General features: G+C 37.6%; 1 protein-coding gene across 2 annotated transcripts in view; it reads right to left on the bottom strand.

Moving 5' to 3' along the window:
• Nucleotides 1–3,699: 3,699 nt before the first annotated feature.
• The window catches only part of LOC140156828 (uncharacterized), a 31,620-nt gene continuing 21,729 nt past the window's right edge, over nt 3,700–13,590 (bottom strand). The window contains exons 1-6 of one of the 2 annotated variants that reach the window (XM_072179823.1): nt 10,680–10,824; nt 9,808–10,573; nt 8,389–8,650; nt 7,519–7,842; nt 6,899–7,000; nt 3,700–4,646 (exon numbers count right to left, since the gene is read on the bottom strand). In XM_072179823.1, coding sequence (XP_072035924.1) covers nt 4,456–4,646; nt 6,899–7,000; nt 7,519–7,842; nt 8,389–8,650; nt 9,808–10,518 — 1,590 coding nt within the window. In that variant the 5' untranslated portion in view covers nt 10,519–10,573; nt 10,680–10,824 and the 3' untranslated portion in view covers nt 3,700–4,455. Of the gene's footprint in view, nt 4,647–6,898; nt 7,001–7,518; nt 7,843–8,388; nt 8,651–9,807; nt 10,574–10,679; nt 10,825–13,590 lie in introns of those variants that run through there. The other variant, XM_072179824.1, reaches the window with a different exon arrangement.

Here is a 13,590-nt window from a genome sequence, read left to right as displayed (position 1 = left end):
GTGTGAAATTTGATAGCAAGCTGTCTTGGTCAGCTCATGTCGATAATGTTAGTAAAACCATTTCCAAAAGAACTGGCATAATAAAATGTATAAAATATTTCCTTCCATACAAAACCACTGCAATGTTATCCAATGCTCTTGTTATTCCCCACTTTGATTATGGAAGCATGGTCTGGTCAAATTTTAGTGTAGAGTACCATAATAGGCTTCAGGTACTTCATAATTTATTTATTTATTTATTTATTCACGGTATACAAATAGCCGGCAGGCAGCATAGGCTGAATAGCGCCGGCTTTACAAAATACAATTTACACATCAAAAATATACATTATATCGTCGGACGCATCACATACTGGTCTATCTCGAAAACACGCATTTCGAGAAAATCGCAATTGAAAATCTTCGTATTAAGTTAACCTTTCTATAATTTAATTAGACTATGGATTTTAATGAAAGTGGTTTTAAATTAAAGCATATACTTAACAAATTTATTTTAGTGGAATTTTGAATTATATTTATGTTTGCAGTATTCCTTAAAACTACACTAAAGTTGTAGTTCTGTATGTGAAATAGTTAATTTCCCGATATTGTATTTAAAATTCGTTTCATACTGGTCTATCTTAGGGGCTATCTCGATTTCGCGAACAATGATGTGACTTTAGACGCATCACATACTGGTCTATCTCGAGATAGACCAGTATGTAATGCACTTTCACTACGATATCGGGAAATTAACGATTTCACATACAGAACTACAACTTAAGTGTAGTTTTAAGCAATATTACATACGTAAATATAATTAAAGATTCCACTTAAATAAATCTGCTAAGTATATGCTTTAATTTAAGACCACTTTTATGAAAATCCGTAGTCTAATTAAATTATAGAATGGTAAACTTAATACGAAGATTTTCAATTGCGATTTTCTCGAAATGCGTGATTTTTTCGAGATAGATCAGTATGTGAAAATACGTATTTTTTAAAAATCATAGATAGTTTAAATTAAACATTTTATAACTAATTATCTAGGAAAAATTGAGGTCTGTAATTTGTTGTATTTGAAGAGCTTTGTAAAAAAGAACAATATACCAATTTTCTCAAAAAAGTATAAAATTAAAGATAGACCAGTATGTGATGCACCCGACGATATATACACTCAACAATTTACTTAAAAACAAAACAAAAACAGAGATACAGGCAGAGGAGTAAAATACCAGCAGAAGCATAGGATTACACTACTTTTTCAAATTGAGTTTACTGATGATGAACGGAATGGTGGAATTCTGAAACCTGTTTGTTTTGCAGAAGGGTTCAGGAAAAATTCTGCCGTGCCGGAGATTGTACTTCATAGATATCTGCTCAGGAAGTAGGTGACGGTGTCTTTCAGAGTTGAGGACCTGCTGGCCAAACTTCACGACCAGATCTTCCCTACGGTTGGCAAGACGGCTGATGTTAAGCTCACGAAGAGCAGACTCGTAGTCCTGATAGTCATTGCCAAGGATGATTTTGCAAGTGCGTTTTTGAATCCTTTCGATCTGGTGGCTTTGGTTTTTAGTAAGCGCTGGATGCCAAACTGCACAAGCATATTCCAAAATGGGTTGGATATAGGTCTGAAAAATGGCCAGCATGTCCTCAACTGGAGCAGCATGTTTACGAAGAGCATAGAGCATGAATAAACGTCTACTTGCACGAGAAATCATGTTTTTAACTTGGATGTCCCAACCCAGATTATTTTGAATTTCCAGACCAAGTAACTTCATGTGATCGACAGTCTGAAGGACCTTACCACCTAGAGAAAGTTGTGGGAGTTGGACAGGATTTTTTTAAAAATTTACATGCAAAACATGACATTTGGCTGGCTTCGGCAGCATATCGTTGACCTTGCACCAATCATCTAAAGCATCTAGATGATGTTGAAGCTTTTGGTGCTTTGATTTTGTTTTGGCTTGAGTGTTAGTGATCTCTGCCAAGGTGAGATCATCAACAAATTTCCATCGATCGGAAGTAGTTTCGGCAGCGTCATTAACCATCACAGTAAATATACTGGGCCCTAACTTAGTTCCCTGTGGAACGCCACAGGTGATGGTTTTAAGGCTAGAAAGCTGGCCTTTGTAATAATAATTTAGCTAGAATAATTCTCTCAGCAGATATAAGGACACCAACTAATGATTTAATGAATACATTGCAGTGGGTTAAACTTGATCAAAGATGGCATAATACTCTATTAATGACTGTTTTCAAATGTTTAAAGAATGAATATCCATCATACTTATCTTCTCAATTTGATTTTGTTCATGATAACCATAATCATATAACTAGAAATCATACTTCTAATACATTGATTGTACCAAAATTTAAATCAAATTCAGGTCAACGTACTTTTCATGTCAGGGCAGCCTATGCATGGAATTCTTTGCCACCGACAGTAAGAGCTCAGATGGAAAATATGACTTTGGGCCAATTTCAATCAAAAATTAAAGAAATTTAGGCCTGTCTTTATTTTATTCATTTACTTGCTTGATTTTTTGTATATAAATATAATTATTGTATTTCTGTATTTTGAATCATGGTATTTGTAATTATCTTGTAGTTGATGATACCATTATACTTATTTGTAATATATTGTAAATACATTGTAAATACTGTATGATATTTTGTAAATATTGTGTATCGTAATATATTTTGTTGCTATATAACATGTAGCAAAGAGCTGGGGTGTCTATATGATAATTAGATAAAATCAATATAAAATTTGCAATTTTGGCCACCATTTGATTTTTTAGCATAGGGCAGCCATTCTAGATTTCATCAACTATCTAAATGACTTGGTCATGTACACTATAGGGGCCTATATGTCAGAAACATACCTAGACACCAATATCGCTACCGTCAGCCTAAGAATTCTTTCAAGTAAGTTTTACTAAAATTCACTATCTTAGCCGCCATTTTGAATTTTGAACCATAGGGCAACATTTTTGGATTTTGTAAACTAGCTGAATGACTTTGTCATGTCCCCAAACATATAACTGGACACCAAAATCACCACCAGCGGCCTGAGAATGCCGTTCAAATGAAATAGACTAATATTCGACATTTTGACCGCCATTTTGAATTTTTGGGCATAGGGCAGCCATTTTGGATTTTATTACAAATTATAAATTTTTTTAATATTTTTCACATTTTTTGATATCATAACAGTCCTCGAAGTAAATTTGATAAATCTAATGATATATTCTTAAAGTGTATGTAGCTGGGAGGAAAAGCCGACGATCAATTGAAAATTTTGACCTTTTATATTGAAGATATGGATTTTTCCCCAAAAGACCTATTTTTTTGCGTGTTTTGGTGGAAAAAATCCATATCTTCAATACGAAAGGTCAAAATTTTCAATTAATCGTCGGCTTTTCATCCCACCTACATACACTTCAAGTATAAATCATCAGATTTATAAAATTTACTTCGAGTACTGTTAAATATCAAAAATATCAAATTTCAATGATTTGCCATAAAATGTGTATTACATTGCGAATTTCACAAATTCAAAATTATTTGATATCAGAAGGACATTCTTCGTATTCAAAATGCAATTCGATATGTCTGATGTGCTCTAATGTCCTACAATAAATACTGTCCAAACGTTCATACCCCATCCCTTAACAAAGCAGGCAAAAAAAAAGTCACTTCATTTGCAATACTCAGTTATGAATGGCATTTGTTACACTTCTTTATTATAATTTTGGTATTTTTTATTCAAAGGACTGAACCCTGATATCGGGTATACTTTCAGGTACTGGAAAATATTGGGTCACGTGATGGAATATAACACTCTTAAAACATAACCGGCAATTTATCAAAGTTTCAATACACTAGAAACACTTCTTGTTAAACTTATCATTTACAATAACATACCAGCATGTGCGACTACGTTATATAACATAATATTAATACCTTTCATATCTAGAATAACTAAATATTAATAATGAAGACTGTACCCAAATTCAAGTGTTGTAATTAAAGTTACCTTTTCAAATTGTGTCTGCATAAGATCATTGCAGAGTTAAGAGGGATAGTTCTATAAGTGACACTACTATAGACAAAATATCTAATTCTCGATCATGAGAGCTAACTTGGATACGCACAGGTATTTGCGTCGATCGTATTACGTAACGACCGGCGCGCTTACGACGCAAACACAGCTTTTGAGAATTGACCAATCACACGGTCATTGCTAGGCAAGGTCAAGGTTCGGTCGATCATGTAGGTCGCGCGATCGTGTTATTCTATGAAAAGTACGCTGACGCAGAAGGTATCTTCTCATGATCGAGAATTAGTTATTTTGCCTATAGTACTATACATTGGTTCAGTTATGATCTTGGTATACGGCAGAGGTCATTCAACATTACTATGATGAAATATTATGCCATAACAGCACCGTTATGACGTCATGTACTCATATTACACTTTTCCCCCTCTGTTCCCTAATTCTCGAATCAAAGCTGGCATATCCTTTTCTAATATACCATCTGAGTATGCCCTTGTATATAACTTCATGGCAATAAGAGCACCCAGCCACCCATCGGCTTTGTAGTCAGCTTCAACGAGCAGCGGTATCATTGGCTTCTTTAGTCCGTAGGAGTAGTTTGCTTCTGAAAAGAAATGAGGCAAAATATTTGGTTCTTAATAAAAAAAAAGCGCATAGTGTGTTAGACGTACAAGCGTAAACCCACAAGCCCCATCACCGACCACAGTGGCCCAAAACATATAATTATAAACCGAGGAAGAAAAAACCCTGAAATTTTTGACCTGAATGAGAGCCCGTGCGGCGGGCCCTGATATGACAAACATAAAGGTGACTATTGGAGTTCTCAAGCTGTTTCGTAACTTAGATCCATGTAAAACACCTGGTCCGGACCAGATACCAGCCTGGATGCTCCCCGGGGGATGCTCCATACTGCAGTTACTGTCCGTTTTCCTATAGGGGGGCCTACATTATACATAATACACAGTGCTCTTTCCCATTGACGCGTGACCTCTACAAATAGCCTACGTTAAAAGTATGGGGGTATGCCTAGTTAACGTCGCTGTGTGAAACATAACCGGCCAATATTAAAAGTACTCTTCTAAAGTTCCAGAAAATATAGTTTTGTAACATGTCCTAAATTTTTAGCTAATTTAGATGTTTGGAAATATTCGTACTTTGGTGTTTTAGTTAATGTTATAGGTAATAGTACATTGCCTAGTTAACGTCGCTGTGTGAAAAATAACCGGCCAATATTAAAAGTACTCTTCTAAAATTCTAGACAATATATAGTTTTGTAACATGTCCTAAATTTTTAGCTAATTTAGATGTTTGGAAATATTCGTACTTTGGTGTTTTAGGAAGGATACTCTCTAAATTCCAGGGACTTATTAGAAGGACAAAACCTTGAAAAGACTTAAAATTCAAATCTAATGGATTTAAATTTTACTCTAATAAAGATTTGAATTTTAAGTCTCTGAAAGGTTTTGTCATTCTAACAAGTCTCTTAGACTTATTTTTAAATCTTAGGAATTTAGAGAGTATGTAAACGACAGATAACACCAACAAATATGAAGAAATTATTTCCAAACCGTGTTAAGTCTGCAAACCACCATGTTTCTCATTTTCAAGAACGCTGGTTAACAATAAGCACGTATTGTCTCATTTCGTAAACAAAGACCACACACAATTGTTCCCTAGCGCTCGCTTTATAATCGTTCACCCAACTGAAACTATAATCCCAGCGCATTGCTCCATTGTACGTGTAAAAGCAGAAACATATGATGTGTGTATTTAACCAGAGAAGATATGATTTAATCAGTTGAGCTGTTTTCAATGAGTGTTATCTTGGTTTAATAGCTTTTAATGGGGTTTAAGTCCTGCAAAGGTCGAATTGAATTCTACTGTAGACATGACTGCATCATGCAAGTTATCTGCACCTGCGCTGGCCCCTGTACTATACTTTGATCAGCTCGTAATCGGCGGGAATTGTTAGGCCTAATACCACTACCCCGAAAAGTTGACCGACGTTAAAAGTGATATAGTTGACCTGTATGGTCTATATTTTGCGTGTTAAAGAAAAGTAGACAACGTTTACGACATTAATGAATAACTTGTGATGCGTGTGGTGAGATGTCACAAGATAATTCGCAAAATAAAATATATTGATATTAATCCGCGATCTTACAAGGCCCGCCGATTACGAGCTGATCAAACTATAACAGATGTATTCCAAGAATCTATATTGGCCAAGGTATCACCCCGCACCAATGGAGAAAGGCGAACATTGCACAGTACATATTTTCACAAAAGGAGATAAGGCAAAGCCACAGATTTATAGACCGGTGTCCCTGACCAGCATCATAATAAGTAAGATCATCAATTACATCATCCACTCTCAGATAATGAAGAATTCAGACAGACATGGGATACTCACAAGCAAGCAACATGGATTTAGAGCTCAACATTCTACTGAATCACAGCTAATCCTGATTAACCATGATATAACAGCCAATCTGGAGAAAGGAAACATTGCCCAACTTGCTATCCTTGACTGGTTCCCCATGAACCACTGTTGAACAAAATGCACTACTATGGTATCAGAGGTTGCACTCTTGGATGGGAAAATGTTATAATCCAGGGGTGCAAGGGATGCGATCCTATAATAGCTGCCCGAGTATTATGCTTGTAAGTAGACCGTGCTATTCCAGGTGAAATCCATCCTAAAAGCGCAGTAACCATAGGGAGGGATGATCTCAATTCTCCATACAGGGAATAAACCTTCCACACACTACCTGTGTGTGAGACTAAGTCCATCTATTCCATACAGGGTGCGTGGATTTCAACTGAATAGCCCATTAAATCAATTTGCTACCGTACCTGTTTGACAGTTGGCACTTCCTTTATATGCTCTTGAAACGCACAGGAGAATTACATCTGCCTTCTCTACTGCATTTGCCATCGCCACTAGAATGTTACCTTCTGAAACCATATAATGAAGAAGAAAACACTATATGAATGCGCATATCACATCCGAATAGATTACAAGTTAAAGGTGGGTAACCTGATTGACAGCCTCATCCCCACCACTTTACCCCATGAAAATGCAGATTTTGTTATCAGGTAAAAAACTCATATCTTTTTAATTACTATATTAAAATTAGGCGTACCAAATCGATATATTTCCGAAGAAATCATCAAAAAATTGACGAATTAGTCTCGACTGTGGTATACCACGTTTGAGACCAATTCAACAGTTTTGTGATGATATCTTTGGAAACACCGATTTGGAACTTTCAATAAAAAATAGAAAAATAGGATCTTTCATTTGATATCAATTTATCACATGATCATGACGACCCAATTAAAGCTATCGTGGACAAGTTTTCACTATTACTGTCCAAAGCGAAAGGTTAACTTACAAAGGGGTATCTGATGGGGATGCTTCCCCTTGATAAATTGGATGTGTTTATAATAGAATGCTTATACATTGCATTTACCCATTTTATCCACATCCATCCATACATTGTATCCGCTTGCTTTGAGTTGGTCTCTGACCTTCAATGCCCTCTCCTGGTGATCCCATTGGTAACTTATCATCACATGTGATGATGAAGTCTCCGTGCTTTCTTGGTAGGATGGCGGGGGATCCTCAGGTGTTTTCTCCAGGTTGTCAGAAGGTTCCGGGGATGCTTTCTGCGGGGGATCAAGAGACTTTTCATCCGATGGTTTTTTATGAATATCGACCAAACCAAGCTGATGTAGTAGCCCCGTACTTACATCACGTAGTTTAGGAGTCTTTGATGATTGCATTTCCTTCAGCACTGGTATGAAAGAGATATACAGGTTGTATAAAGTAAGTCATAAATAAAAGTCAAAAATTTAAGGTAAGACAATCGTTATTATTTGTTAAGAAAACTGTTTAAAATCTCTGAATATCATATGGGTTTTATCAGAATAATTGTCATCTGTGCCTGTAATAGTGGACAAGACTGTTTCATAGGATTCAACTATGTGCAGACTATGGGGCTATTTGAAGTCCATTTTCTCCTCTGGAAGATTTAGATGAAGTCTTATTACTTAAAAAATAAACATGTATATACCCCAATGTAGAATAATTTAGCTATAAGTTATACTTAGTATGCTGTTTTGGATGCCAAATCTGAAATGGCGAGGAACCTATAGACCTTTTTCCATTTACTCCACCATGTCCACCGAGGTACTTTTTCCAGTAATATTCTCATGTTTGAGTTCGAATGTTGAATTTCAAACTTGCGGAGAAGACTACCCTGGAAATAGTGTCTGGGATATGTGGGGGTTCTATTATATATTCGTTTCTCATTAATCTTGACATTTATTTCACCACTTACTATGTAATGCTGCAGTATCAGTTATACTCAAGTGATTCAAAATAATCTCACGGTTACTTTCCAAGAAAGCCAACTTCCACAGAGCTTCAGCTGCCGCATATTTCTGGTTATCTGTGTACTCTGGTTTGAATATGGAAGCTAAGACTGGTATACCTCCATAGGCTACAATCGTGGTCTTGTTGACATCGTTGCTTGATAGATTGACAATCCCTTCGGTTAATGTCTTTAAAGTACTCTTGAACACTCGCTCTTCCTTGTCTACCTGCGGGAGGAATATGATATAAACCTTTGACCTTTAACTCGTGGTGATTAAAAGTATTCTTTACGATATACAAAATATATTAAAATTCTTGTGTTTCTAAGGGACCGTTCACAAACACTTGTTTGGGGGGCCTGATGCAAAAAAATTCTTCCCCCTTTACAGATCACAAATATTTCAGGGCCCCCCTTTTTTGACATGACAATTATGGGTCAACCCCATAGAAAAGCATGCAAACTCACTTTTCTCAGGAACATTTCTTGTCATTTTTTTCAGCCCCCCTTAGAAGGGTCAAAATTTTCAGCCCCCTCCTTTTTGCATCAGGGCCCCTAACAAGTGTTTGTGAATGGTCCCTCATAATTATGTTGTAGCCTAGATAAAACCATAACTTAGTCTAGTTTGTTTTATTTTTTACTAAAAAGGAGTGCAAAAGTTTTTCTTAAGTTTCATGTAATCCTTACAGTATCATATATGACCAGAGTTGACCCTTTGACCCTAGATTTGCATATGCAACATTAGGCTCGTTCCTGTTACGATTATCACATGAAGGATTATGAACACTATTAACGAAATTATACTCCCGTAAGTTATGGTTTTATCTATAACGTATTAAAAAATAACGAATTCTAATGTATATTTTAATCTTAATAAATCATTTTGATCATAATGTCACAGAGCTCGAGCCTGGTCCTTGTCCCCCTGAAAATTCATGAGATTAGCTATCAGCCGGGCAACAGCTCTTGACATTTGGTTGCCTGATACAATAGAGAGGTGGCGATTTCCAATCTATTCGAAATTACTCTCCTGTATCGAAACTTGAAACGGAGACTAGCAATGTACCCACGTTTTGGACGCCGTATGTACGGTCCACGCAGCAATCTCTTTCATATATACGTGGTACATGAAAGCGTGCCGATTGATTACAACTGAATTACGCGTCACCCGATATCGTATAACAACTACGCACGGTTATCGGATTGTGCTGTTGCGAATAAAGCAACGTGAAGGATTGTGGGTAAAAAAGGCGCCGCCATTAGAGGCCAGAAGGATTCAGGCTACGTATTTCACCTTTGTTTACCTAGTGTTATCATGGTTTATCGCTTTTCTTACTGTTGTCTACTTTCAAGCCACACCCGTATAGAATACCAATTTTTACGTACCTTGACAACAAACACATACTGATACTTTGTGTCCGGAGATTGGGCAGCCTTTCGCAGCATGTCAATCATTGGCTCCATGCATCCAGTCGCTACCAAGCGTTGACTCTCCTCCTCGCTCACGATGCAAGCTAACACTCGCATACTGAAGATCTTGGTATTCACATCATTTGCTTGCACAAATGTCATCAGGGTATCCACAGAGCCTGCCTCTCGGTAGTACGAAATGGAACCCGGGGTAAGAACCAAATTTTGCAATCTGAATAAGTCATCAATTATTCGGATGCGTTGCCGGGGGTCTTTAGTATTTGGATCACATGACTCCAAATCGTCAAGTAAAGCTCGTAGTATTCCATTTTTTATAAGTTCTAGTCTAATGGGCATAGCAATGGTGCTCTTCAATACGCAAGCAATGTTATAAATTGCTTTGTTCAACTCACACCGAGAGTCGAATGCACTCACGTCTGCAGAGCCTGTCAAAGATCTTACCATCTTGACAATCAAGGACGTTAATCCTTTTTCAACCATGAAATCAGTAAGGTCACTGCACAGGTGATTTTTGGCTTTACCAGGACCCAGGGACCACACAGTGTTCCGGAGAAAGCTGATGGCATCGAGTGCCTCCTTGCTCCTGTAATCGTCGCATGACTTCAGGTAATCCAATTGGGTCCCTATTTGGCGTTTATTGTCTTCAAGTAGTTGCTGCTCAGCCATTTTGATGACACGTCACGACTGGATATTCCGCTAATAAAACTGCTGCTGATAGTACCTGCAGAAGAAACATAATGAGATATATAACATTTGTATAGTGTGTTGATTGAAATTAAATGTGAATCTATTAAATTTAAATCTGAAATAAGAAACACGAAACTTACTATAGTAATCATAAATCTATGGTTGCTAAGATCCGTTAGCGCCGACTTTTCGTTTGCTCTGTTATAGCGCCGACGAACATTTCTTAACAAGTTTCATGTGCATTATGTGCTCGTTGTGAATGTCCCAATGACTCGATCAAAACTGAACGGAAATGAGTTAAGCAAAATGCCGGAAACCGGTCCAGGGAAACCGGTTTCTTCTGTCTGTTAACACCCAGGTATGAACATTGACCTATAAGACATAGGCCTACGTGACCATGGTATACAGCATGAGTTAGCATGATTATTTGATCTTAATCAAGTAGTTCAGCATGTTTGTAAAATATACCCCCTTCGCGGGATCGATCTCCACACAGCTTGATGCATGTAGCATTCTATTACTTATTTATGATAAAAACAGCAACTTAATTTCAAATTAATGATTGCTTGGGCATATATATAAGTAACACCTATTAAAATCATCTAATAGTTTTACCTATTATGTTTGTCTTCCCTTTGTGAAAACTGAGGGCGCTATTTCTGTTCAAAAACAATTAAAACACCCTATGTAGGCCAAACTGGCAAACCTATGATGTGGAAACATCCTAGATTGGATCGGCAAACTGTTAGAAGGCATACGTAAAAACTAAGTTGTAGATCCTATATTAATCACAAGGCATTGAAAAACCGGACGTTTGTCCCAAGACTTTTAACTGAACGGTTTAACTTGAAAAAGTGGTCCACTTTGTTAATTTATTCATAATTTGGACCTTTTTTTGGATACATGTTCAGATTTTTCGAGGACGTTTTGTACGTTTGGAGGGATCGCAACCCGCATCCCCACCCCTCTGTGCAGTGATATCGTCGTCATTGGCAAAGATCAAAGTTTTCCCAAATTCATCCGCTGCAAATCGATTTTCCCAGAAATTCCCACCCAGCCGATGTGCTCTTAATAGTCTTATCTCGTCTCAAAAAAAGGAGGGCGCACGGTAAAATTGCGGTCTTGTTCAGATGATGGTGGATGCGATATCGCTATTTTTGACGTCGCCATTGGATTAACACATAATCATGAAATCTTCACAAACAATTCTAAATTTGTTATGTGGTGTCAAAGCAAAATTATCTTACTCTAAAACCGTTGGGGTTCTGCAAAGTACCCCACTGCAAGTATGTTAATTGTCCATTTATAATCGCTAACCGTGTATTGTGAATGGGGCTGTCAGCCCTGTATCTTCGCCAGCCTCGTACGTCCGTGTTGCGTGTCCTATGCCGCCTGGTCTTGTTTACCCTGGTCTTTACACTAACAGTGTTCTTTCTCAGGTCATCATATGTTAAAATTTTGGTCTTTTGGGGAGTCAACCTTCTGCTCTTAATTTATAATAATATGTCTTTTCACTGTGTGAGTTTCTTGTATTAGAAAACTAGCGGGAGACCCGCGCTTCGCGCGGGTCCCCGCTAGTTGAGTAAACGGGAGCGGTTAGTACACGGGAGTGGTTAGTAAACATGGTAAACGGTGATGATGATAATCATGGTGTCTTGGTGTAGATTATTCATCCAGTATAGCATGTATAGTAATGACCATGTTAGCTTGATAATCATTATGTTAGCTCCTGTCATATTAAAGAAGCTAAAATAACTTTAAGTGAATATCCAGACCTGTGATAATGTTGTTACTCACTCAATCCCTCATATTTCTTTTGAAACAGCTCGTGACAAAATGGTTGATTTTAACTTTATCCCAACAAACATAAAACAATAATGTTAAAGAGGTTGCTAGAAAACGTTTCAATTTCGGGTTATTAATGGTATAAAACATGTAAGCATCATGTTTAAAAGTTGATGCAAAACATTTTAGCGAGCCCGTGTTAAAAGCTAGGCCTACATTATAGCCAGGATTTATTTGCGGGGTCGCAGAATTTCCAAAATGTGGACTTTCACCCACCCCCTATCATTTAATCTTTTCGGGCTATACTGAACAGTTAAACGACTCTGTTGGCTATATTTTAACATTCCATCTGAAAAGTGGACTTTTTTTGCAAATCTGTCACTCAATAACACCCCCCCCCTTTCATCAGCTTACACCCAATGATCCCCCCGAAATGGCTTCAAGGCCTTTGCTTTGACCCAGTTTCCAATTCTGAAGGGACACAGCCGGCTGCACGGCGCGCGACACAATGGTGCTTCGTGGCCATTCAAAAAGGTGGCGGCAAAAAACTTCCGAGTGTGCCCCCCTTCCAAATTCCTGGATCCGCCACTGTCTCAGAGAAGCAGTCAGTCACGTACACACCCAGACAAACATACGTAGGCCTACGCGCGGTAAGCCAACATTAAATGCGTCCATACCATGCGCCGCAATGCGCGTGAAACCATGGTGCCGTGTACGCGCAGGTGCGTGACTCGCCACTTACCGCGCGTGTTGGACACCGCATGCATTTTGACGCGTTTGCTATCATGACCTGACCCATAAGGTTATTGACCTCAACGGCCTAGCAACCGAACATTTTTTTTGTTATTTCCATAGTTACTGAATAGTTTTGCAAAAATGAACGTCAGATGGTTTAATGGCAATATGTACCCGATCAATGTACGAATAAATCAGAGCTGAAAGTGAAAGCATCTCGGAGACTGCTTCTGGACAAGATTTAGCGACTTCCTTTTATTTATATAGATTGTGCTTGATTTGCATATTTTTTCATTGAAAACTGTACGGTGTTCCAGAGAATTAGTGGTATTGAACCTAATAATTACATGAATTAGGTAGGCCTTAATTTTCCTCCACTGATTTCCCTGTGAAAAAAACCACACCTCGCAAATATTCGAAAACCTTTCATAATACCTCCTTCTGTAATCCAAATTAATAATTAATTAATGATTTATACCCGCGAGAGCAACTACATCAATTAAGCCAAACTGAAGATGTTATTGATAGTCT

Source organism: Amphiura filiformis, chromosome 7 (assembly GCF_039555335.1).
Source record: "Amphiura filiformis chromosome 7, Afil_fr2py, whole genome shotgun sequence".
NCBI lineage: Eukaryota > Metazoa > Echinodermata > Ophiuroidea > Amphilepidida > Amphiuridae > Amphiura > Amphiura filiformis.
The sequence above is the reverse complement of the archived record's forward strand: the minus strand, read 5'-3'. Positions and strand labels throughout refer to the sequence as shown.